Here is a 27,644-nt window from a genome sequence, read left to right on the forward strand (position 1 = left end):
CACTATCGCGTAGCAGAAGGCAATGCAAAACTCCGAGAACTACCAGATTTTAAAAATGCCCCCTGGAACCTGTGCAAATCTCCTGAACAGTATATAAAACTTTAAAAATGTAGGCTTCATATGGTCTGAATAGCGAATACCTCTTTGCACATCAAGCAGTGGTTGCATATAGCATTTAAATAATAAGCTTGAGAAGCACACAAAGGGATTTGCTCTTTCGATTAGATTGATTTTTGTTTGTGGATGTTATTTGGACTCCCTTCACTGTGGAACAAGTCCCCTACAGTTGCCATTAAAGCACTGAAAGCTTCCCTTTTGTTTTTAAATGTCAGTTTGAGCATAGCTTCATTAAATCATTTCACAATTAACTCCCTGAACATTCAGACTTTTTTAAAGCATCAAACCCAGCTGAATCACATTTGTTTCCCAGAAGAGTGAGTCCAAAGTGGTATCCCCAAGTGTGTATCCAGGAATTTGTATATTTGACTTGTGGCTACACAAAATACATATGGGAGCCGTGTGGGTGGTGGAGAGAGGATTAAAGCTTTCTCCCTGGGCCTAAGAAATACCATAGCTTCTTGCCCAAAATGCAGGGTTCGGGAACCAAGTCATAAGGGAAAGACATCTGGGTTAATCTAGGAAGACTTATTCCCAAAAGAAGTGTAAATGAAGTGAACTGGAAAGAGTTGTTAGTTTAGGCCAGTATGTATAAGCAGCAATGTTTTCCATGAGGCTGTCTGTCTGACTTCCATGTAGTATCTATCCTCTAAACCCTGACTTGAGATACCAACTTGCCTCCTCATGTCAGTAAACAAGATCCCAGAGGTCCGAGGTCTGTGTCACAGCTTAGCTACTGGCCTTGATTTATCTCATACGCCGTCATGTGAAATGCCGACAAAGTCAGAAATAAAACTGTAACCTTAAGCTAACTCTTTTCTCATTAATAGAAAACCAGCTCAGAATTTTGTCCATCATATACAGAGCGGAGAGCTCTCCTGCTTCCCGAGAGCTAGTCCAGTCCTCATCTCTGAATAGCCGATAGACGGTGATCGCAGCACATTGCGCGCTGCTGTTAGCCCTTGGTTCCCGCTGCGTCTATACTTACTTGGAGAAGTGGGAGAGGTGGCCCCTCCTTCTGTTGATGTAGTTGGAGGTTTTGTGTCTGGCACTGGCAGAGGCACAGGCCTAGCCATTGGTGGCGGAGGTGGTGGTGGCAACATTGGGGTAGGAAGGAATGGATTGTGCACCTTGCCTTGGCTGCTACCATTGGGCTGCCAAAAAACAAGTAAACAGACAAAAATTATACTAAAAATCAGCTATTAGGAACCTCCGGTAATAACAATCTAGTCGAAAGCTATGTGCAATACATTTACAGTTACTTGAGAGGTGGCAAAGAAAGTGCTGTGTCAAATTCTCCATTGACTTCAGGGAAATTTGTCTCAAACCCTGTGAATCTTGTGAAACTACGGAAATTCTCGGTTTTAAACAGTGGTCCTATTAGCAGCGGGTCTGAACTGCCCTGGATTAAATTCTACTACTCTTTACATTTCCTGCAGCCTCTAACTCATGCTCAGTGAGAGCTGAAGCAGTATTTTTGACCCCTTAAATCCCCCAGTTTCGTGCCTCTGTTATACCCTTAGGATATCAGTGCCTAGGACTTGAGTGTAAATTTCTTAAAGATACTGCTCATTAAGAGAAAAAAACAAGCATTTTTGGTAGTCTTAAAAGTCATGCTGATATCTTATTACAGGAAAATGAATGAGTATATATTAAAGTAACTGCTCTCCCACATCCCTTTTGAGTTAGCAATAGTGTAGCTCACAGTTTAGTTGCCATTAGGATCATATGGAGAAATGACTGAGCTTAGAACTGCTGCATTTTACGCATTAGGAAAAAAAACCCTCCGTTCAGTCTGGGATGTGGTCAGTCACAGGCAGAATGGGCCCAGCTATACAAGTGTGGTCTTTCAATTAATCACCAGAAAAAACCTGTCCATAAGCAAAAGTGTTTTCAAGTATCACAAAAACAAGAAGCAGGCTTAAAAAAATGCCACCCCTCCCCACAACTTGTTAAGTTTACATTTTAAATGTAATACAGCCTGGACACTTGAAAACCATACAGATAGATGCCAAATACCATTATAAAGAGAAAGTAGGACAGCCTGTGAATCAGGTGTTCCATTTTAGTGACAAAAATGATGAGATCACTTTCGACAGCACTCTGCAAATTGATCTCACTGCAGTTCTTCTGGCACTGAGCATTGGCTTTTCCATTGATGATAAAAGCTCAGCTTTAAACACAGATCCATATTCTAAGTACTGCTAAAGAAAATAATATTTTAATTCCTGTTAGGGTTTCCATTAGCCTGAATTACTGGGGACAAAATACTCATGCTGGCAAACGCTTGGGACCTTATTTTCATTTCACCTGCTTTGGCACTGACAAAAGGCCTTAAAGTCGTGTAGGTGCAAATCACGCTTGTGCTAGAGCAAAAATGGTTCAGGGCATAAATAAGACTCAAATTCATCTGCATTCAACTTAACAGCACTCCCACCGACTTCAAAGACTGCAGTTACTAGTGTTTGCAGTAAGAAGCAATCCTTCAGGGATATTTATTTTTCCAACATCCAGTCCCTTTAATAAACTAATATATTAGTGACATCTCTCAAACACTATCTTGTCTCACAATTAGGTCCCTTTCCTGCCAAGAAGACCCCTGCTGTATGTTCATTGTGAGTGTGCTAACAGTTCATAATGCTGAATGGTGTGGGATAAATTAAGCAAATGAATACTCAAGGAAAAAGAAAAGCACTATATTGATTTGTTGTCTAGACATAAATGTATCTGCTAACATATTGCAGACATTATTCAAAGCCAGTACTGGCTGGAATAAGTAGAGTCAGTTTTTCTGCTAGGGAAAGGAAAGCACCGAGAACAATATAGCTTATTAAATAAGTGTAATAAATTAGATGCTAATAATTAAACTAATTCTCATTAACACTTTCAATCGTATGTATGTCAGGAGAGAAACAGTAATTTTGCCAGTTATTACTTCATTGGCTGGAAAAAGTTACATGCATTACATTTCATGAAATATTCAGAGCATTATTTTAGATTTGATTTACATAAAATTTATAAATTCTGTATTTGACCAGAATGCTATTTCAATAATAGCAAGATGATTCACTTTATTTGATTAAAAAAAAATGAAAATGGTTATTTGAAGCTTTGGAACTCTGCTTAATTTTTCATAGAGATAAGGGGAAAAGATAACTGCTTACAGAAATAACAAACCATAATAAACTGTACTTTTAACATCTTGAGTTCAAGTACTGGTCAACTTGATCTAAAGTGCTATAAGGCAGTATTTTTTTTTTTTAATGAACTTAGCTGATCTGAAACATCTGTTTCTCACCCTCCCTTTTCCTGCTCCTTCCCCCCCACTCTCCCCTGAACTTCAAAAATAATTAATAAAAATTATTCTGCCTTCATATTTTGTTAACCCTAGTTCCACTAGGGTTACAACGCATGCAGCAAAGTCATTTGTGGAGGGACCCAAAAGGTCACTGTATCATCGGCTTCTCTGACAGTTGAAGTTAATTTCACCACAATGTGGTTGAGTGGTTTTTTGGGGAGGTTTTTTGTTAGTTTTTAAAATATTTTTGCAGTAGTAGCATTTTTTTTTCTTCCAACGACTATTCAAGGTGTGCTCCTGTGTGCAACATGCTGTTAAAATAATCCCATAATCCCATGGTTAATTTTACATAGGACAAACACTTCTGAAGAAATAAAAACGGCTTCCTTACATTTAGGAACCCCACCTGTCCAGCCTGCTGACCAGCGTCGGGGCAGACAAGTTGGACAAACTCTTTCAGAGTCTCCTGAGGATGATAGCGGATTGCTGGGTGTGAGAAGTATGGCCCAGGCTGTTGAATAATGGGTGATGTTGGAAAATGAAGAGTCGATGGTGTTGCATGTGGACTTGCTATAGGAAAGAAAACAAAGAAGTTATAGAGAGTTTTGCCTTCAGAAGATAAAACAGTTTAAATCTACTGTAGTTTTACTTTTAGTCTTTTTTAAAAAGGTACAGTATTTTTTATACATCTGATCTTCACAATTAATATATTAGACCACATTGTGTCCTACACTCACTTCATCTAGATCCTGAAAGTAAACGGAGCCAGACGCTTTGAAGGATTTTCTGTATTTTTAGTGGACACGTATAAAGGAATCAGCAGTCCTTTGTGAAAGTGAAAACTATCCATCACCTAAGAGCAGTCCTCATCAATCAGGCAATAAAAAAATGTATTTGGGAGATTAGGGTTGTTTTAATTGACATTTCATATAATTTGGATTTACACATATGAATCCATTTTATATTGTACTATAAATGGTTGATAATTTAAAGATGGTCTAACACTTCCTGTTGTTGGGTTTTTTTTTTTCCACCTCAGTTTAGGAACATTTATTTTAAGTAACGTGTTTTCATCTAATGAACATGTACAAAGTGGCAAGATCGTTTTGAAAATTACATTTACATTTCTCCTGAATAACGTTAGGCTCAAATCTTCAGCAAGCCCCCAGCTTGCATTCAGGGATGAAGTTTAATTTGGTGAATTTATGGGCCAACAAGCCAGCTGGAAAATGTACTAGAGCGAAGGTGTAAAGGTGCAATGTACACAAGCCCACTGGCAATGACAGATTTTACCCTCAGCTGATTTCAGCAGAACTACAAGTGCAGCTGAAGAGCTTTATGCTCTCCTACATTATGTGACACCTTTGCCCAGTTCCTTGGCCTTCAAGATATATTGGGTTGGACCCTTGTTAGCTAACAGTGCTTTCCACTGCCAGTTGTCACCATGAGGTAGCAACTGCTGCCATTCATCCTGCTATGAATTCTCCCTTTCCCCTCTAAAATGAGAATTCACTCTTCCTATAGAACGGCCAATTAATCAGGTTGCGCACAAGCTCATCTGTAAATCATAGTTTATTTCTCACCAAAGAGTCATCATTACATCCCTGTTGCTCCCTTGGCGTGCTATCCTAGTAATCCTTCAAGGATGTCCATGTGCATATACTGCACTTGTACACCGCACACAACCAATTAGATAAAGGCTACGCAAGGGAGGTAATATCCTACAGAACCTCATGAGTTGGCTTTGAAGTAAGTTAAATGTACAAGAGGGAAAAAAAAGCCTTTGGCACTTTTTGAAAAATTGGAGAGATGCAGGAAAGTTAACTAAAATCAAATACAAATGAGCAAACACTCATTTAATGACAAATGTTATGAAAAAGCCTCAGTTAAATAAAAGCTAAAATCTGCTTCTTAGTCTTGTTCATTGCCAGTTTAATAATATGACACTTTATTAATAATTTTTTTCTTAAGCGTTATTAAACCATTAGCAAACTCAGAGCCTGAAGATGTGGATAAAACATGTACTCAGAGACAGCAGCAAGGAAACCTACTGCATTATCCTATAAACATACATTAAGCGTTGGCTGGGCAGCACTTCTATGTACTTCTTTCTCCACGACTGGATAGGAATGATTGCTTTGACACCACCACCAAAAAGAGCTGCACTCGTGCCTGGGGTGCTGACATGGGATGAATATGAAGCTCTCATCCTTGCCATGAAAAGCTCCCCTGTATCCTTGTTAACCCCACGAGTCTCCCACTCCGCTCCCCTTAATACCGATTAAAATATTCACAACAGAAAGAGAAACACCTATTAAATGTGTGGTACTAAATGGGAAAACACCACTGAAAGAAAGCATGGAGGTGAGGAACCAAAAGGTAGCATGCGGCCTTCAACTATCTCTGATCAAAGCAGATGTATATCCAGAGAAACTCTTCTGAAAGCATGGGCTCTACCTATCTCATAGCAGCTAGATATCGTGGCATGTGGGCTGAGCTGGAAAACAGTGTCTTCCCACAGCCGTGCTAGGGCTGCAGTGCTGCACTTGGGAAAAGGAAACAAGAAGCAGCATATCCCACACTCCTTGTTATGGAAATGTTGACAGTTATTCCATGGCCAAGGCAAACACCTGTGTGCCCAGCCTGTTCAACCTGTCTGCACATCTGGGCTTATCTCTTGTTTTTTACAAACCTAGTTAATTATTTCTTATTCACTTTTAAGACAAATTGTTTTGTTCTGAGTTTGCATCTTAAATTACAGTATATTTGAAAACTCTTCAGATAAAGAACCGAAATCTTCAAAGGAAGAAATGAAGGCTATTTTCTTGTCCCCAAACTCCTGGGAGAGGCTGTAACTTTGAAGTGTGCTATTAGAGGTAGAGATAACGCGGGATTCACCTTCGTAAATGTGGGTGTCTACCATGGAGCTAATTATCTTAGAATCAGTGGAGAACGAAACAGAACTAATGGTGTCTAAGGAGCCATTCATCTCACCCAAAAACAGACCACTGCCTTTGACTAGACTTCATTGACCACACTGACTGGCTCACCAGTGGATGTGAACGGAGCCCACTGGTACGAGCTCCGAGGTAGATACCTCCAGTCTACGCACGCACCTTCAGTTAGGTGAATTCCACCCAAAGCGGCAGCCTCTGCTCTCACGTACACCAACCCCTGAGGTGTAACTGCTTTAATGACACTTACGTCACAGCCACCTTACAAGTATGAATGTATCATCACCTTCTCCTGGAAGCAACAGTCATTTCAGAGCTTGTCAAAATATTTTGCCACAAATATTCGTTCAACAAAAGTCGGTGGTAAGCATTTTGATGACTAAACAAAATTTTCATTTGCATACAACATTTCTGTCATTTTTTGGATATAAAACGTATTCTTCCTCTCTTCCTTCCTATCTCCTTTTATAGTTCCCCCTTGCCTTGTATGCCAAATGGAAGATGAAGGATGGAGATAAAAGTGAGAAATGAAAATTTATGTGGCAAACATCTAATTAAGTAAAAAATAGGTTGGTATTTTTTAAACATTTATAAAAAAAAAATTCATTTTAGCACCAGCTCTGTTAATACTATTTGAAATTGTTATGCAACTGCACTGTCCTTTGTACACAACTGGGAACAAATTCATTCCTTTTCTTCCACTGGGTGAAAAGGAGATAGAAATGCTATTTCGATCAAACAAGAAGGAATAAAAAATTGTACCCAGGGAACATGTGGAAATTCAAAGCTAGGCCTGTATTTAGCTTTTCCAAAGTATGGCTCTTCATTTAATAATTTGATTTGCTATTTGAAAGACTTGTTCTGGTTATTAGAAATACTCATAGGCATGTAAGTAGTGGGTCATTGTCTGTTGCCTTGACCTCCTCAGCATGTCAAGGTAGAAAACAGTGGAAAGCATTTGTTGGTGACCTTCCCAAAGAGAGAGAGAAGAAAAATGAATGCAGAAACGGTCAACAAAAATTCAGGAAGGTAAAGTGCTACAAGAAGGAGAAAGTGGTTCCTCTTCGGAGGCTTGGCCAGCTCCTCAGCACAGCCTTGGAGAGCTTTCTGCTGATCACGGGAAAGACTGGCGGAAGGAAACAAGACCGAACAGGCATCAGCCCTCAGTCTGTGCCATACACTGACATGTAGGGTTCATTTTCTCCGAGGAGATGGATTAGCATAAGAAGTAACAAATGGAATAAGGATCTCCAAAAGGTTTGTTTTTGCAGTCTCTGACTGGGAAATACCAAATTTCTCAAATGGCAAAAGGAAGGGCTGTTTGACGTGGTTTAGTGGTGGACTTGGCAGTGCTAGGTGAACGGTTGGACTTGATTTTAAAGGTCTTTTCCAACCTAAACGATTCTATGATTCTGTGATTCTGTAAGAGGAAGAATCTACTACTATTAAACTGATCAACATTACAAGTGCGCCTGCCCTGTACTAGAGAGTGGGAATTAAATGCTAAAGTCTAAAAACTGCTGGCCCAGATACAGACCATTACTCCGATAGCTGTGTTGTGGTCACCAGCTCTGGTGTATGCAAGAAATGGCCTTTCAAACAAGTTCTCAGTGCAGAACACAACTGTGTTTCCAAATACATGGATCCCCACAAACGTTTTTAATCAGTTAAAGCACGTGAGGTAGTGGAGCAGGTTACTGTTTTCCCTGTTTGCCTCTAAAAGGGGCAAGTGACCATGGAAAAGCCCCTTCAGTCATGATTTTCAGAAACGCTTAATAAAAATTATTAAGTCATTGCTTCTGAAAACCATGCCTGGAGTGATGCAAGTTTTCCTGTGTATAAGAAGGGGCTATTACTACTTATGTGCTTCTGATGGGATATTACAAGTCTCAATCAGTGACTGTAAGTTCTTTGAGATCCTCAAATGGAAGATAAAACAGGTCTTTGTCTATTATTTATTTACTTATTGACTTATTATTTATGTATCCCTGAGCAGCTCCGTGCTGCCAAACCATATTTCTCTTGGCGTCTTTCAGCCTGTGACATTTATATTTTATTATTGACCTCACTAAATGACATAAAATATAAGTTCTACAACCTATGAAAATATGTGTATTCCAGATCAGAACTTCATTTCTACCTGCTGTAGGTATGGAGGAGTTGGACTATCTGGCATTATTAAATCTGTTATTTGTGTGTGGGGGTTGGAGGCAGGAATTATCCTTCCATCTCAAGGCAAGCATAAATATTTCAAAGCACACATGATTCTAATTCCATTGAAGCTCATCTGAAACATCCCAGACTTTTTATTGAAAATGAGATGATAATGTATGGTGGCCTGCAACAGATATACCAGTATTTTAAAACTACTGCTATTGGGCCAAGTAATTATGCAGTACAGCTGTTGCGTGCTATACTGGATTTTTTGGTGTTTCATGAGTTCGTGGTGCTGTGCAGCACAGAAGTAAGAGGATTTTTCAGAACGCTGAATTCAGATGTCTGATTATGCAGGCCTGTCTTGTCTTTTCCCTTCTTGATTTGTAGTAGCCAATAACAAACTAAGTAACTAATAAAATAAGTTGCATTCATTGATTAGGTTAGCACTTCACATGTCTAAGGCAAATGAAGAAGAGACAAAATTGTGAATTCTATTCAACTGAATGATCAGATAATAAAGAATCAGTTAATTTGAAACAGGTTATCGTTTTCTTCAGATATTTAGTACCCTTCTCAGGCCCTTCTCCTGGAACAAAGGAGCAGTCCTAATAAAGACGCATGGGATCCTTTCTCCCAGGGAGTGCTCACTGATGTGGTAAAGGGATTTCATGATCGCATCTGCAGTGCTCAGACAGATTTCTCCACCAGCACAGCTCAACATATGGGGGAGACATATTGATCCATCCACCTTCCATCTCCTCTTCCAAAGAGCCTCGCCAAGCCCTTCAAGTCCAGATGACTGGATGAAATTTCTTTCTTCATAAAGTCGTTTGAAGTCTTTGAAAGGGTCATTTAGTGTTGCTCTTCTCCTGCTCAGGAAAAGCCTACTATCACCCTGCACTCCTCGCCTGCTCAAAGAAGTAGTGGTCTGGGGAATCAAAGCCACCATTCCTTCACAAGGGCTAGTCCACCAGACCAGGCCAACAGTGGATTGGCTTCACTAGGGCACGATGCTCAGATACCTCCTCTATAAAGTGATAATTAAGTTTACTAATAGGTCATTAAACATTGATCAATCTTCCTAGAAATAGTAACATTATAATCATAATGAAACAGGATCATTTTTATCAGCTTGTTTTTGAGGCCATTATAATTGGCTTCATTACAATTAAGAAAGTATTTTTTTAAAAGTCATTTCCCTGGAAATGTTATAGAACAGTTTGTTCTGCTAGATATTTCCACTTCAGGCTTCTAAGTTGCTTTAACTCCCTGCATGCTGTAAGCTTTCTCCTAGCATTTAAGTGATGCAAGTGCCAGTTCAAATTATGCAAGATGTATCCCACCCTTTGTACCCCAAAGGTACTTATTCTGAAAATTGACCATATTAGAGTACTAATTGGCTAAGCCACCATGCTGGCTGATGTGGAATGCTTTCAAACACCATGAAACAGCTGTGTTTATCGGAAATATGAGGAGTGACTTTTTAATAAGGAGATCTGGCAATAATCCAAATTTGTTGAAAGGAACTTACACTTCTGTGTATAATACAATACAAGAGGTAAAGAATAGAAGCCTAAAACAATAGCTTTAAGCCCACAGATTTTTGTGATGAAAGCAGTTACCCAAACAAGAAAAAAATAATTAAGAAACTTGGGCTGGGATTTGCAGAGGTCCCGAGAGAATTCATTAACTGCTTTTGAATTTCAATGGGAGCTGCGTCCCCGTAACTCTTTCAAAGGTTTCTGAAAGTCCCCATTTTTTCTTACTGCCCATTAGGAATAGACTTTAGGGTGATAAATGTAAAGCAATCTCTTATTCAGGTTAGCAAGGACTTGCATCTACTTAAATATTGAGCTGCTGAGGGTAGGACTGACCAGTCCCAGGTCCAGCCCTTTGGAGGGAATTCAGATCAGTGGACAACTCATGCATTGCTTAAGTCCCATAATGCTGCAAAGTGGCTGTTTAGTAACACATCTGTCAGGTCCACGGATGAGCTGAAGTCAAACTGATCCTGTTTTGCATTCCCATTTGCAGTGACAAGACTGGGAAATCATGGGGAGGGAAAACAAAAATAGGCCTTACCCTCTTAGCATGGGTAAAATTTAGGCATCACTGATATTTACTTCCACATTATATAGGCAAACATAGATGAAACCTTCAAAAGATAATATAAAAAGCCGGTCAATGCAGGATATGTACAAATACCCTAAATATGATGGATGGAGGATCTGTTCCTGCCCATGGACGTCAAAAAGAAGGAGTGAATTGCAGAATGTCCAACTCCTAGCTCCAGAAGTCAAGTGCAGGCGGTCAGCTAAGCACTGCTGAAGAAACAGACCCATGGTATCTCCAAGCCGGGGCTGGCTATCAGCCCCTTTTTGCGGCTCTGAAGAGTGCTATAAGGCACCTGGACCCTTTGTTCAGAAACACTCTTTCTGTAAGAGATTTTGCAGAAGCAAGTGGGAGGCAGAAGGATGTTTTGCCAGGGCCCACGGAGTTTCTAGCAAAAGGAAAATATGCTTAAAGCTGTGTTTGGGCACAGGGTTTATTGGTGTACTCTGGATTGTGAGTATTACAGGCTGCTTTTGAAAACCTGTAGAGCTGAACTGAGCGCTGGTTCCAGATTCTGGCATAGGCAGGGGGCCAGTTAAGTTAGCTATTTTGAGCAGATTGTTTTAAAACATGTCAAAATTCTTCTGCCTTTGGGAGATCAGAATACTATAGAACTGATTACATAGGTACAGAAATAAAAATCACACCTATAGAAAGCACTCCTCCCTTCCAAGACCATAGCTAGAGGTCAAAAAAACCTAATTTAACCTATTTGTAGAATTCCTACTTCACATCAAGTGCTGGCAACTTTTGCATATTATTATTGTTTTTAACACACATGATGTATTCCCATATATAAGATAAAAACTACTGCTAGGAGAATATATCATGTCTTTCTTATAATGAAATGCAGTTGATAAGTTTACAATAGAAATGTAAATTCTCTTAAAAACCACAACCTTTATGTGTGTGATGATATAATTCTGCTTTGATACTAAAAAGGGCATGGTAATGGAATCTGTGACTTTGGAGTGATATATTGCTGTTAAGTTAATAGGACTCCACATTCCCATTTCTAATATCAGTGTTTTTTTCCCCTTTCATTCTGTAGATGGTAAGCTGATACTACATAAACATTGTTAAAGCTATAGTTCCACGCTACAGTAATTCACTTAACTTTAACATGATTTATGGTTCTGTCAATAGAGGAGGTTGAAAATCCAGAGCTCTGATGCTTAAACATGGGTTCCATATTTAAAGCAATAATGTGCTTTTTGTGTGTGTCTGAAGCTAGAATTTAGCATAAAGCAGAGATAAAAATATTATAGTTCACTGCACTGTTTAAAGCATATAGTTTAACTTCATGGATGCATCAAAGAGAGCACAGAAAGTGAACACAGAATCAGTAAAAGCATGGGTAAAATACTTTGTTCCTGCAGCACTTTATTTTTATATTATTTTTTAGGGATGCATGAAATCCTATTAGTATTTTTAACACTCCCCTTTTTTCATTCTTTTGCTCAGTTAGATCAGCTCCTTTTGTCAGGATGAGTTTAAATCTGGGTCCACTGTGTTAATCACCCCCCATTCTTCTTTCTGGCACTTACCCTCCAGGCATTTTGCCTCTTTAGGAGATTAAGCGACCAAGTCATCTTGTTGCTCTAACGTGTCCTCACTGGAGCAACATATTAACACAATTCCTCTGCAAAAGAGCCCTCTTTAGAAGTTTGCTGCAGGGATGACAAATTAACCCAGCATGGTGTCCCACACATCTATCTCAGTACAAATTATTAGTGTAATAGAGCTTTTAGTTATGCATTTATCTAGTAATTATTGAACGGTTATACAAAACGAAGCTGAGCAATCATGGCCCTTTATGAGGCAATCTCAGTGGGTGGCCTTACAGTTAATTTAGGATAGGACTGTCTAAGCAGTTCACTCACACACAAATTAGCTGAACAGCCTGCTCCTTTAAATATTTCCTATGTCACAGGCTAACTCTTTACAATACAACAAAGGTAGAGTTTTAATTACACGGTTCCTGACTTTTGTTTAGCTGAAGCTTTAACCGCTTGCAAGCCTTCCTCTCTGCCCTCCCTGCCTGGGATATGGGAGTAGATGGCAGTTTGGGTAGGGTATCTAGTAATTACTAAACCCTGACCTTGAGGCCATCTGTTAGGAAACTGTTTTTCCTTCAGCATCATATTATTTCAAAGTGAGTGGAGAAAATCAAGATCCTCACCTACACAGTCAGCTATCCTGACATTGTAAACTGGAGCGTTGCTTTCCGCTGTCGCAAAAGCAACGCTCATCTGTTGGTCAGTGTTATGCTCTTTATGGTTTCTACTCAGCTTTCTTACCCTTGTGGTGTGGCTCTCCCATCTTTTGGCTGCCTTACATTACCATCCCCTCACCTGAGGTGTCTGTATTGGAATGAACTTACACCGCTTTGTTTTTGTCAAAATTCAAAGGAAAGTAGAAGGTTACATCAGTCTGCCAGCTGACGGCATCGAGGAGCAGCCACGGATAGTTGTACGGGATAGGGAATTACAAAACGTCCTTTTACACTGTGTAGCTCTGGAGTGAGTTAGCAAGAATTATCCCTTTGATTCGCTTGAAGCTGGCTGACAGGACAGCTAACAGGCACTGATATTGTGGTGACCCTGTGGAGAATTTTGATAGAGAAGGGCACAACGTCTTCCCAGATATGTGACATGAAGTTTTTGCCACTTTGGCACGAACAGAAGCAAACTATCCTGCAGAGTTTCCCTGGTAGGCCTTGTCCTGATCAGAATCTCAATGGCAATGCTTATTATGGAGGAAACTAAGATAATGGGAACCACTCCACTAGTTGACTTTCATCCCTTCTCTTTCTGCTCACACACCCCCTTCCTTGGGTTCTTCCCTTTGTGCTGTATGTCTTGTTTCTTGTTATTGTGTTTCTCCTTCATTTATCTTCCTAACATACTATCTCATTCTTATTTTTTTTCTTTCCCTGCCTTTTCTTCCTTCCTTTTTGGCTTGCGGGATCTATGCTGTCATATTCTGTGGAAACACTTGAATACTCTGCAGCACAGGCTGCTGTATATCCTAGGTTTACAAGATCGTGGTCAATTTAACGTTTCAGCCAGCTCCAGATATAAAGTCACTAGAGTGTAAGTAGCAATACATGGAAGCCTAAAACCACTTATGTAAATACTGCTGTCACCCATAGTATTTAAATCCTTTACTGTCTGGTAAAGAGTTCAAGTGGGCTAATGTCTGGGAAACTTTGTAAGATGCCAGCAATACATGATGGCTTTGCAATACTGGAGTACTGTGGTGAGCTACACTGACCACCAAATAATCTAACTTGCAGGTAACAAAAGTATGCTGCGTAGGAGATAGAGATCTAACTGCTTGAATTTTCAATGCTTTGAAATAAATTCTAAAACTGATAGTGATGCTAAAGCCACCCTATAGGTGATCAGTTTACCATCTGCCAGACACTGAATCCTAACCACACTGGTCCAGAGAAGACATATGGTGCATTCATAGAGTCATGCCCAAAAAACTGCCATCATCAAGTGAGGCTCCATGAATCACTTTGCTAGCTTATCACCAAAGAAACTTGGATCTTACCACCATCTGTTGGAACTACTGAGGAGTCACTGAAGCATTGGCATCCATGTGCCAGCACTCACTGCACATCTGGTCCTTTGGTCAGCCAGCTCAGATCCTCTCTGCTGGCTACTGCCCAGCTGGGCTGAGTACTGGCAGCAGCACCAATGCAGACAGGGAACTCGTGCACAGCCTTCCACAACACAACACAGTACAGTACAGACAATTTCATGAGAACAGAGGTTTTCCAACTGGTTCATTGAATGGAGCACCTTACAGCTAAGAAATCCTCTTGAGGATCTACTCCTCCTCCAAGCAAGTTTTGTTTCCAAAATGACTCATTGTGGGGATCACTGGGAAAGGCACTCAGTATCCTGGGATACCCCAGCATAAGACGTGCGCTGTGTTCTAAGGAATGCTTGGAAGTGTGTGAAAGATTTGGGAATATTCCTGAGAAGTTATAAATCACTGGTTGTCAATGACAACACCTGCCATGAATAGTCTACAGCTTCTTCTCTGCTGTCTATTTTGATCATGCTTTACAAATGCATCTCATACACATTCAAGTGATAAACTTGCACATATGAACATCAGAAGGAAATTGAACCTTCTTGTAATCATTCAGTTGGCTGAGGAGCTTACTCTGATGGTGACCTACTTACTCACGACTTGCCTTTCTCTGAAGTATCTCTGCAGAGTGAAGATTAAATCCTGCTCTTACTTTTCTGAAGACCACTCAGAATGACCTGCCACTGACCATTGACATAATGCCTATGTATCCAAAGAGAATGCAACATGTGTGTACTATATTATGCCTATCATTTCTGCAGAAAGGTACAACTTCCCGTAACTAATGGAGGATATGAATTGCTCAAAGATCATATCCTCTTATATGACTGCATTATACTATTTATGTTGCCACTTTTGATACCTGAAAAGCTTCTCTCTTCTGCTTACAGTCCTAAAGTACACTGAAGGGAATGGGATAAAGAACAAAGCTGGATTTGCGAAAGTAATCCATCTCAGTATATTACCCTTTACTAACAGAATAATTGTTGTAGAAGAGAAATAAACACAGCCAGTGTGCTGTGGAAGAAGAATACTGAAGAGGAATGTCCAAAAAGAACAAAGAACAAAGTCTGGGACAAGATTTTTCCAGGATGATGACACTTAAAGAATCCATGGATGGGTTCAGAGAGATTTTTCCTGAAAGTCTGTAAGACTTTGTTTGTGAACAAGCATAAAATAGAAGATGATTCTAAATGATGTTGCAGAAGAACAGTTTTTGCTTAACCTGTTAGGAACCACGATGATAAGAAACTGTGTTACTTCTTTATGGAGTTAATAAAGACATCTCCTTCCAAACAAACAAAATTTGGGAACTGTAATCATTGTATTGGCTCTTTCAAATTTTGGCTGTCTTTGAATGTTCTTCTCACATAGCCAAGGGATATCCCCTGGTGCACAGAAGAAGTCTTGTTAAAACAGACTGTAGATGAGATTTAAACAGGACCTCACCAGTGATACATTTCCTCTCTCAACCACACAAAAATCCAAAATACAGAAGGTCTAAACAGGGGAAAAGGCATTCAATGGTCTTAAAAAATAAGTGTGATGTAAAACATAGCTAAATACAGAAAGGCCTATTAACTGATCAGTCAGCAACTCAAATCTAAAAGGCTGAACTTCTAAAAGATAGGAAGTCAGTCAGCTGATGTGCATCGAATATAATGTTAATGGAACATTCGTATTATTCATACTTGTATCACCAATTATCAAGGCTTTTAGAAGAAGATATATTTGCCAGATAGCTCAGATCCAAATTTCAAGGGAAATCTGTATAGAACTTAGATGCTTAAATATCTTCTGAGGAGCTAGGTGTGTGTCTAAGGGTAATAAATAATTTTTATGGGATTAACCACAACAAATCAAACTACAATAAGTAGATTTAACAAAGCACAAATAACCAAGAAGTGCAATTCTGACCTTGCTTCAACTTAGAGCAATTGCACTACTCCACACTGCATCACCTGGACTGTGCAGACAAAGAGGCTCCTCCTGGTTTATGCTGCCCTCAGTAAAACCACGCTAATGCCAAACAGACATTTAAAAATAATTTCTAGTATGAATTGCTAATGTGTCTTTTTATGCTTCACTGTTCGACCAATTCCTTAATAATCCTCTCTAAATGAGACAAAATTTCATAGCAGAAAGAAACATGTCACGACCATTCATTCCTATTTTTATATCTTCCAAAGAGGTTTGTAAGAAGATTCATTCATTTGTGTATATTACTATGCCCAAGTGAGTTCCTTTTCAAATGTGAACTGAGTATTGCATTTAGTTTTCTAGGCTAACTGCAAATGCATCTTTCTAACAAAAATGTATAAGCACATCTAGACCCAGAGGACATCTCTTTCACTTGCAAAGTCAGTCAGAAGAGTACCGTGAAGAAAACCAGCCAAAGCATTGCAGGAACCAACTTCAAAGGAGTCCCCTAACAAGGCAGTTCTTCAGCACACCGAGACCAACAACACGAGCACTAAATGACTGGCGGAAGCAAAGCCATAGTGCTGGAAGACAGGCGTGGTTCAGAAGTGAGTGATGGGTCCCTATCTCCAGCAGGTAGACTGAATCTATGTTATGCATTGACCCAAGCAGAAGACACTCTCTGTAACACATTCTGTCCCTTTCCCCACCCTCTTCAAATAAAAACCCCAAGCCCCCAGAAACCAGCGTTTCCACCTTAGGCACTGTTGAATGGTCATCAGGAGCTTTACCAAACAGCCCAGCCTAGCAAAACCAAACGCGGGTCTTGACAAGTAAAACCTCCGGGTTATCAAGCTTTTGAAGCACAGCGTCTCACTGGGTGGGTCACACGTGGCGATGACTTTCCGTGGAAAGGCGCTGGGACGGACACTGGGTGCCGTGGCTAACGTTTAAGCTGCCTGGGGGCTCTTGGGTTAGGCCTCACCTCTGGGTCCTGTAATGACAGGTCGATGGTGCTGTGTGAAAGCCGTTCCAAGGGAGGAGGTCTGCGAAGGCGAGGGACTGCTGAAACCAGACTTCTCTGACTTCTTTAATGTAGTTGGCGATGGCATTCCTGGCAAGAATGATTGATAAGTGCAATTTAATAATGCTAGGTCATGGAACGACAGCCTATGCATTGTGAAAGTGGGTGCAGAAGCAGCTAGATAAACTTAAAGGACAAATGAAATGGAATATAACAGCAAGCCGAAAGCTCACTTTTATTTGTGGTCTTTTTTGAGGCAGAAGCGGCCATGGTTTGCTCTGAGCAATGAGTACTAAAAGGCAGCCATATTTTTCTTTTAAATCTGAAATATGGATAAGATGCAGCTTATTATTGCTACTGAAACCTACTCTGCTTTATTTTTAGAAATCTGTAATAGCTGGAGCATTTGGATTTTTACAGGCTTTTTATGAGTTCTGTCTTTCACTCACTGGTTTAGTAGATTATTGCAAATGGATCTTTTAAATGTGCTGCACGACTCAAGGCACAACTAGAGAATAAAGTTTTCTGAGTTCAAACTCTGCCTTTCCTTACTCTCTTGACTTCAAAGGTATTTGAAAGTAATATATTTCTGTGGTTCCCTTTTGCTTTCAAATTTTTTTAAAGGGTGAATGGTATTTGTGTCTTGATATTAGAAGCCACACTGGAATTATTTCAGAGTTGTTATTATGCCCTTGAACTATATCAAAGGCTTCCAATGAAAATCAGAGTTAAGTTGCCATTGGGTGAAACCTCTCCTGTGGACAGGCAGAAATGGTGTAATGCTAATATGACCGGTTTGTTATACTCTGTAAGAATAACTCCCGTCGACATCATATCAAGCACGTGGAACCATAGAAATTAGTGGCATGAACATATTGCCTTTTCTGCATTTGATTTATGCTTGGATAAAAGAATATTACAGCATATAGATGAAGAATATGTATATGTTACTGTATAATTCTCTTTATTTTTATAGTTCTAGAGGCATATGGATATTCTGATTATCTGCACATACTCTGAAAACACATCATTTCCAGTATATACAGTACATCAGACATTTTGCATATCCGTAGGGATATAGCAAAACAAAGGTGCAGAATAGCTGAAGTTTCAGGTGCAAAAGCAAAATATCAGATAATGTGGAAGTTGAACTTCCACTCGCAAAGTCATTCAACCTTATTTCCAACTCTGATTTTTATAGAATTTAATTGTTAAAAAGTAAAGAGTGGGGCCTGGACAATATTATCTCTGGACAATATTATTAACTTTATATTAAATAACACTAGTTTTATAGTCCCTGGGATGTTGATTGCAATATGCAGGAGCCTTCTTGTACTTTATACGCTGCACTGCTGCGGTATTAATGGTTTCAGTGAGGTTTTGCAGTATATATTTCAGAAAGTTAAATCAAGTAAGGGAGTGGTTAGAGTTCCAGTGTCGTACTTGCAGCTTTCTGTCTCGAAACTGTTTGCTACAAGGGTTTGCTGTTGTGGTGGCTTTTTCCTCATAGTAAGAAAGGTTACATACTTAATCTTTTAAAAATGAAAGTTTAGAACTGACAGACTACTGTGCAAGAAAAATAGTGGGTTGTGTTTTTTTTTTTTCATATTGATCTTAAAGACTTTGGAGTAGGGACAAAACCAAAAAGAGTTGGTTCGGTTTGGGGGTGAGAGGGAAAAGGAGACTGAACTAAGGTATTTCAACGAAATATTCCAATGCAGCCTGCTGAATTTCTGCTCAAATGGCATGTTGGGAGGTAACTTAGTTATTGCTCTGTGTTTGAGTGTCCCTATTCAGGACAAGGATACTCAAAAGAAGTAACAGTGCTGTTGACCCAGATTTCCTTACGATAGAGGAACTGGGGTGGAAACACCAAATGAGTGTTAACCCCAGCCCTAAACACAAAGTCAAGGGTCAGTGGCAATATTTGGGCTCGGGAGGGTAGAGGAGCTATGCTGCTGGTGGCAAGGCCATGGGCGCATCTCTTCTGTGCCGGGCTGCGGAAGGGGCTAGGGCAGGTTCTAACGTAGCAGGCTCCATCCCTCTAAGTGCGAAATATCACGGACAGAACAAGCGACTATCTATGCACAGGGATTATCACAGTAAAATACGCCTGCCTGTGAGCTGCTCTAACTGCAAGGTCGTGCAGCACTCTTGCGTGGAGGCACAAGGCCCCGCACGCAGCTGACGGCTGGGCAGCCCAGGAGCAGAGATGCAGGAGGGGACAGCAGTACCTGTGCCCCGGGCAAGCAACGGAGGTCGTGGACGGAGTAAGATCTCTAAGTCTCTGCACTGTATGGCTCCGCCGGCTCATGAACTCCCTGCCTTCCCCCATAGCCTCTAGCTGCATATCCTCTTCAGGGTTACGGGAAAGGTAATAAAGCTTCTGAGAAAGTGAAGAAGCTATTCTTTTACCCCTGTGCTAAAAAACCTGCTTGACTCATCTAAACCATGGTAGGGGGAAGGGGCAGAGAGAACAGTGGAATATGGTAGAAAGCTGTAGCAAGTTCATGTGATCGTGTCCAAACACTGGAACTTGCGGAGCTACAACCAAACAGATGACCGTGAGCATGGGCAATGCTAAGCAGTATCATGTTCATATGGGGATGGATTTTATAAGGTTGAGACAGCTGTTTTCATGTGAAAATAGAGATTTTAATGTATCACTATGTTATAAAATTGAGTAGAAAGACAAATTGAAACACTGATAATTGGTTCCTACTTTTGTTATATTTGTTTGTTATCATCGTTCTGATTGCCATTATTATCACCACTTTGGTTTTTTTTATTTCAGGGTGTTCTGAAATGTATTGGTTTGGAACAGTCCAACTCTACTATGTTTTTATTTTGTTTGAGGTTTGTAATGACACATTTTATTTTGAGTGATCATATCCATCAGATCTCAAGAAAAAAATGGCTGCTTCCTAGTTCAGAAGAATATGCAAACAGGAGCTTAATTACATCACTTAATATTGACCAAGAGAAAGAATAAGATGAGCTTGCCAGCTCATTTCCAAAGCATGTTTTGTCCTTTAAGAGGGGAGGGTATGACAGAAAGTTAGGCAGTGCAAAGCAATTAGCATCATTCACATTTTATGTTGCGCTAGCATGGTGCTCTAGCAGCAAAATTCAAACATTCTTTGAATGGGTTAATAAAAGAAGAAATACAGTCGGCATGCAAGAAAAAGGTTTCCAAGAACAAGCCAAAATATGTCCCATTCTTCTAAATTTATCACAGCCATGTCACATTATCCTTGAGACTGCCAGGAATGTCAATTTTTTTGCAATTTTAAAAAAAATCTCATTTAGCACCATATGTTTGGTTAATGTGCCTGATATATCCTGCGTATTCTTTAGTCCATCCATTTCTAATACTCATTTTCTTTTTTTTCCCCCTTCCTAAGCCATATGTTACAATGCTGGTCATTCTATTGAAGCTCCTTTCAGGAGCTGAGAGCGAGAGCAAGGGAACTCAGGTTTAATCACCCAGAAAAATTTAAATCTGATACTACAAGTCTCACTTTTAGGTAAGCAGTCTCAACACTTGAGTTAGCATTGTAGGTGCCCGGTGCCTATGAAAAGCAGGCCACCTATGAGATGGCACGGTGTATTTAACAACTGTGAGGCAGGAACTAAGATAAATGACTAAATATGGAATTAGGTGTTTAATTTTTGGCACCCATGGTTGAGACTCTTGGCTAGTTTTAAAGGTCTTCTGTTTCATACCTAATGAGTTTTAACACATTTAGTGGTCCCCAGTCCGCAGCCTCCCCTCCTGTGTTGCTCAGGGATGCAGGAAATTAAAAAGTTAAAACTGAAGCTACCCCGGGCAGAGCCCACGGAGGATGCTGCTGCCTTGCACGGCTTTCCTCAGCACTGTTCCCAAGAGTTAATGAATACTTGGGACCACTGCACTGAAGACCAGATTTCAGCACTTCACATGGCCCCAAGGAAGGGGTAGTGCCAACTCGTAAGGACACCTCTGCGTCCCGACTCTCCTCTGTCTCCTCTCCGGTGCAGGGCAGCAACAAATTACAATATCTCCCAACCCGTCTCAGCTGCGCTGGCCGGTGAATAGGGAATGGAGCCAAGGATCCTCCCCGTTCCCTGCCTCTTTCTATCCATCTGCTCCAAGCAAGGAATAAACAAGAACAGCCAGAACACAACGGCTGGGTAACCCAGGTGGGGTTTAAAAGTGTTTCTTACTATTCTGTGTATAGGACTGTTGTCCAAATCACGGTCACACCTGGCACTTTTAGGAAACACAGATTTCATAATTCAGGTCTGAGTCTCCTCTGAATGTTATTTAGAGTGCAAGAGAAGAAAATCAGACTTAGTCTATTTTCATCTTACGGCAGCTTTTAACTACAGAATAAATGGAAAATTTAATTGCTAAATAAAAAAGAAAATAAAGGGATTTGTGGCATAAAACACAGATGGAAGTCTGAGTGGGTGTGTTACTTTAACTTACTGTACTTGTGTTCATGTGATTGTATAAGTATATGTATGCCAAACATATATGGTCTTAGCCTGCTCCCATTAACATGAATCCATTTTTTTCACCGGACAGAGGGAACCAGATCAAAGACCATGATGGTGCTAAATGGAACAAGATGTGTACTTTCGTACTTTTTTCCAAAAGGAAACATTAATTTGACATTGGTTTTTCAGCTGAAAAGAATTTTAATTGCAGTACACAATAAGCAGAAAATTCAGACAACAATAATCTTGAAACTGTTAGCAGCATTATATTTCTATCAAGGAATTTGTGTGCCTTTTCAACATTAGAGCTTTCTGAATTTTCATTAATTTGGCATTTCCCTAAACACACAAGTTATTTTGTTCATTCCACATCATGCATCACACCCTTCTGCTCAATGCATAATGCAAGCGTAAATGGGATCCTTGTCCTTGAGAGACTCTGGTTACTGGAGCCATTGCACGGATGTTGAAGTCCCGCAGTAAGACTTTCCAAAACTCTGCACTTCGCAAACCTCCAGCCCAAGTTTAATCAGTGAGTGCACAGGAATACTTCATGTTCCTCATCTTCTAAGGGGCACTGGAGCATTGTGATGGTTTAAATTCCTCTACCTCCTTATGTTTGCCAGTACTAGAAACGCACCACATAAGAGTCTTCCTTGAGTACAGCTAAAGATCTTCAAATTTTCATGTATGAGGCTGATATATATTTAAATGGACCAGAAAATGATGCGTGAGAATTGAATGCACAAATCCTTCCCAGAACAAATAAGTATCTATGAACCTATTTTCCATATACCTATGCACCTTACTAAAAGAGGTACTGAAATTAGGATTAACTTTGATGGAGTAAATGGAGTCACAGCAGTGTAAGAGGAGAACAATTCCCCTTCTCTCCAAATCTATAGCTATATCTGTATCTCTATCTGTATATCCAGCCAATTTCACTTGATTAATTACTAACATTATTCTGACTGCACACATCTTAAACAATAACTCCATCTCAAGTTAGCCACATTGGTAGACCAGCTAATACTCATCTCCAAAGATGACTTTTGGATAATTACTCCAATATTCCCAGTAGCTCTCTGCCACTAGACTCTTGATGGAGATTTTGTAACAAAAGCTATGAATGAAATATGGTTTGGATCTTCATTCTCAAGGGGCACTATGAAAAGGAATCACAGAAGCTCAGATATTACCAGGTGGACCGTGAACTCAACAACATGCAGAACAAACAGATGATGCAGAAAAACAAGTTGGCTGTTGAAGGAAAAACTGGTATACGGGAAGAATTTTTCAAGGAATTTTCATCCTTCTGTGCAAATCATTCCAGCAATTTCACTGAAATCAGTATCAACAGAAATGCTGATCAGCTGCTCTTTTTCTAGGGAATTCTTAATTTCAAGCTTCTTGAAATTTTGATGGCTACACTACCGTCAATCATAGTAAGTCTGTTCTACTTAGTGCTGAGCAAACTTTATTTGTCATCAGCTGAGATATGATCACACTAACTGCCATCCATCAGTTCACTGTATTAGTTGCTCCAGTATACACAAAATACAACGCAGATGGAAATTCACTCATCCTAATGAAGTGCTCTTTAGTTTCTACGTTCTGAATGGATACTTGCTCCCCTGGTCGCATTCTGAGTTACCATGATCACTGATTAACTACCTGCCAGTGAGTACCTCGCTCCACAAGACTAAATCCAGCTTAATAAACAGTGATTTTACAGAAGAAAAATGAAAGCTCCCCCTCTATCCACTTATCAAACTACTGCATATGCATCACCAACACACACAACCAGTTTCCTCAGAACTCGACATCTGACAGATCCTCAGGAAAACAGAGCTAATCTATCCGTACCCATCAACATCGTATCATAGGTGACTGCCAGATACTTAAGAAGCTATCCAAAAGAAATGTCACAACTCTTTTTCAAGACACTACAAAAGAAATGTTCCAAATAAAATAAAATAAAGCAAATGCACATACAAGTAAATGAGCCAAAGAACTTAATAAAAAGAGATTGATTAAAATGAGGACCAGAATGTTCAAAAAGGACTGGGAGAGAGGTGCCAAAGGCGCATTAAATGGATTCAATGGCTTTAGGTTTTAAATGCTTTTGGACTCCTCAGCAATTTTTAGCCAAAAATGATAATTCATGTTAGAATCAAAATTCTGATGTCACTAAGGAAAAAGAAAGTTGAAATTTATCCTTTGTAAATGAGTACTGCTCTACTTACAAAGGAGAAATATCAGTTTATACCAATGGAAAATCTTGTCTACAGAATTTTAAAACTGAGCAATACCAGATTAATCATTATTTTAAAACCCTACCCCATTAAAATCTGCCTTAAATATTCCCATAAAGTGTATTATCTTATCTGTTTGCATCTATGTTTACAGCATCATCTGGATTGTTTTAGATCTCTTAAGTTAGCCTTCATTCCTGCTTTGTTGTCCAAGTGGTTCTTTCAATAACTAATAAACTAGTAGTCAAGACATTACCAACTTCTTCAAAATATAATTGCATTAATTTTATATTTGAAAACTTTAATGAGAAGTGTAATAAACAGCAAGATCATTTCCCCTTTGATTTAATGTTAGTTCAGTATCGCTTTGCATTGTATAAATATCTATTGTAATAAGAATAAAAAAAAAATTCTAATGACGTCTTTAGACATCTCATAATTTAAAATTCATGACTACATTTGTTTCATTTCAAATGTTATTTGAGAGTTTTTCAGCATACTTGGCAGATTAGATATAGCAGCAGGGACAAACTGCAGCCATCCATAGGAGAATATACCTTTATGTGGGTGCTTTGGGGATGGAACATCTATAGCTGTAAGGCAAAAAATGCCATCATAAATTTGGATGGCATTTACAAAGCCCTCTAAAAAGTCTTTGCATATGATTATAGCTGAGGTATGATATTTTTGCAAGTAAAAGACCCAGAATAGATTTATGTTTCAACTATATCTTCCTGAGATGCATATGGATGCTAAATTGCAAGTGATACTAAAGGGAATTTTAGTAACTGAAGAGGATGGAGTCAAATTTTTGTGTTTGTTTTTTTTTTATTTATTTATTTTCTCAAAAATCATTTGCTCATTATTTGCATGTCATCAAAAGATCTTTGGCTATCCGGGCTATATATAACAATGATGGCTGCTAAATGCTAAAGGCATGAGATGGAGATGGGTAAATATGCAGATTTTTTTGACCTGTGACCTCAGCTACTGCATGGTAATGTTTTTAAATGACTCTATGATGACAAGACTAAGTTTGGTGTTAATATTGGGTTTGAAGACTTAATCGGTATACACTGCCATTGAACATACGTTTTAATTAATAAAAGAGCTGTGGTCAGGATTGAAAATAGCTCAGGTAATTTACCATGTACCGTAAAGTCACCTGATTTCTGCACAATTTGAGGTGAAGAGTTTATACATTATTCCAAAGAAAGAGTTGCAAACTGAATTCATGTGCATTGTACCAAACTGAAATGGATTTATAATTTGACAGGTCAAGAGTGTACTCATGGAACTGTTATGTATTGCTATCCAGTGGTTCTTGGTATTTTTACCATATGACTGCCCAGGTTTGACAGTCACAGGACTGAACAGTCATCTCATTTCTCCGTAACACAAAAAATAATTTGTAGCTGACCTACAGCTGCTGTGCTCTTTTACTGGAAAGTGTCCATTGCCAGTTGTACGCTGGTGAGCGCCGGCTGGAATGGCACTGCGGACCTGCTACCGCCAGCTCCTGGGGACGGCTTGGCAGCTCCCAGGCAGCAGAGACTTAAACTGCTTTCCAGCAGATCGGTTCTCAGGCAGGTGATATCAGATAGGTGGAATCAGCCTCATTTTTCTGCATTCCCAGTGGCTTTAGGATTCTGGGAGGAACAAAGAATCTCCCTGGAAAAAATAAAATGTTCCATTGCAGAGAAGGCAGAGCACAGCAGTTTGGCTTTGGTACCATTTCCAGAGGAGCCGGGTATGACCATGCCGCCTGCAGGTCTGCTTGCGTGATCTGCCCAACACCTCTCTCATCTGCTGAGCGATTTAAAACACATCTGACAGAGAGGCAGAGGGCTTGCAGGGAAAAAGTCCCTGCAGGTTTCATGAAAACAGGCATGGGAAGGGCAGAGGTAACAAATAAGTGCTCCCTCCAGTGCTGTCCCTCTGGCAAAGTGCTCGGCACGAGCTCTCTCCTTACTAGACACTGGAGGACCCACACGAGAGGGACACCTGGTACATCCCCCCAACCAACACAAAATGTCTATGCACCGAGAACAAGAGCATTGGCATTGTTTGAATAAGCACACCCACCATGTAGTGCTCCGCGGTGTTCGGGGTTTCTTAGATATCCTAATTTTATAAAAGAAAGTAAAAGAAGAAAAAAGAAACAAGGTGAGAGAGAACACTATCATATTTCGTAGCAAGCAGGATACTGTGTGAAATCTTGGCCCAGTGAAGTGATAAAGGGGAAGCTTTCAGTTTACTTAAGGGAAAACTTACGAGCAAATAGTAAAATTACCAAAATACCACATTGCAGAAAATGGGTGCATTTAGGTTCAATTAAGCTGTAAAGAGGAAAATGGCACTTTAGCTTACAAAAATGAAGGGACAGAGGGAGCTATCAGAAGTAACTTTACAAGATTTGTATGCATGAGGATGCTGCTTCACTGGACCAAGAAAGCTACAGTATGGGACAGGATTTTTCTTTTATTAGACACTTTGCTAGATAGCTTTGTCGAACCTCAGAAACTGCTGCTCTGGCATTATGAAATAATCCTACATAACTCGATCTCATGAGCTTAGGAACACAGAAAAATAGCCATGCCAAATCAGATTACAGGGATCCACCTAGCCCAGTATCCTCTCTCTGACAGTGGTAACTAATGGATGCCTAGAAAAGAGGAAAAGACCAGGGAAAGCATACAGTGATAATTCTCCAAAATACTCTCCCAGCCTCCAATGATTTGTCATTCAAGGACTTCTCGGACAAAGCTGATATCATGGTATTGAAGATACTCGAATCCAAATGCACAGATTTAGACCCCCCTCCTCCCCTTTTTTTGGATTTCTACCCCCATGAGATTTCTACTAGTCACACAAAAAAGGTTTCACAGCTTGGTGCTGGCAAGTCCAGTGTTCTTGCCACTAACTCTGAGCTAACAGCTTTCAAGCCCAATGATGTTATGTGTATAAGAGCATCCAACACTTTTTCCTACGTACACAAGTGACATGTATGCTGAGGTGCTCTAAGTGTATATACTTTGGGAGATTTTATATATATTTTTTTTAAAAGCAAGAATCTGCCTGTAAATTGATATTAACATTTTTCAGTATATGTGTAAAACACATGTTTCAGAAGAATAGAAGAGAGAAACTGTCACTCACTGGGAAGCTTTAGAGCTATCTGGCTCCCTGGGAAACTGCATGCAACTATTCTGGTGTCCAAGGGTTTGACCAGTGAGTTTCCTCTTCCTGCAAAGAATGAATGCAGAAGTAATAGAAAGTCTGAGGGGGAAGATTTTAGCAAATGGCTAAAGATACTCCTATTCTGCCCACTCCAGCAGGTAGGAAGCAGGTGGTGGTGGTGGAAGAAAAAGGGTGGGAAGGGAGAAACGCCTACCTTCCCCTCCCAGCAGCTGGCACAGGGGAAGGGCAGGAGGCTAACCTAGGAGAGACTCGCAGGCTCGCAGCTCACCCTCTGAAATCCCTTTGTGATGCTGCATTGATATGCAACGATGCTGACAGGTCATCGCAGTCCCAGCACTGCCACACAATGTCAGGACGTTCTGCTCTGATTATCTGGGGTCTTGCTGTGACTCCCTTTCAGGATGGAGCATGGCTCACCGGCACTTGGTGATTGAAAGTTAGCACACTGGGGTGGTGTAGCTTCATTAATGCTGCTACCAGGAACATAAAAATCCCGTATGCCCAGACAGGAACAG

At 40.0% G+C, this 27,644-nt stretch overlaps 1 protein-coding gene across 9 annotated transcripts in view; it reads right to left on the bottom strand.

Annotated features, from left to right (window-relative positions):
• NFIA (nuclear factor I A) overlaps positions 1–27,644 on the bottom strand; it is a 256,184-nt gene that overhangs the window by 36,047 nt on the left and 192,493 nt on the right. For 3 of the 9 annotated variants that reach the window (XM_072866534.1, XM_072866532.1, XM_072866530.1), the window contains 4 exons: positions 26,014–26,052; positions 17,153–17,281; positions 3,807–3,985; positions 1,106–1,271 (listed from right to left, as the gene is read on the bottom strand). In XM_072866534.1, coding sequence (XP_072722635.1) covers positions 1,106–1,271; positions 3,807–3,985; positions 17,153–17,281; positions 26,014–26,052 — 513 coding nt within the window. The remainder of the gene's footprint in view (positions 1–1,105; positions 1,272–3,806; positions 3,986–17,152; positions 17,282–26,013; positions 26,053–27,644) is intronic. The other 6 variants (XM_072866535.1, XM_072866533.1, XM_072866539.1 and 3 more) reach the window with 4 other exon arrangements.

The sequence above is a fragment of the Ciconia boyciana genome, chromosome 7 (assembly GCF_034638445.1).
Source record: "Ciconia boyciana chromosome 7, ASM3463844v1, whole genome shotgun sequence".
NCBI classification, from domain to species: Eukaryota; Metazoa; Chordata; class Aves; order Ciconiiformes; family Ciconiidae; genus Ciconia; species Ciconia boyciana.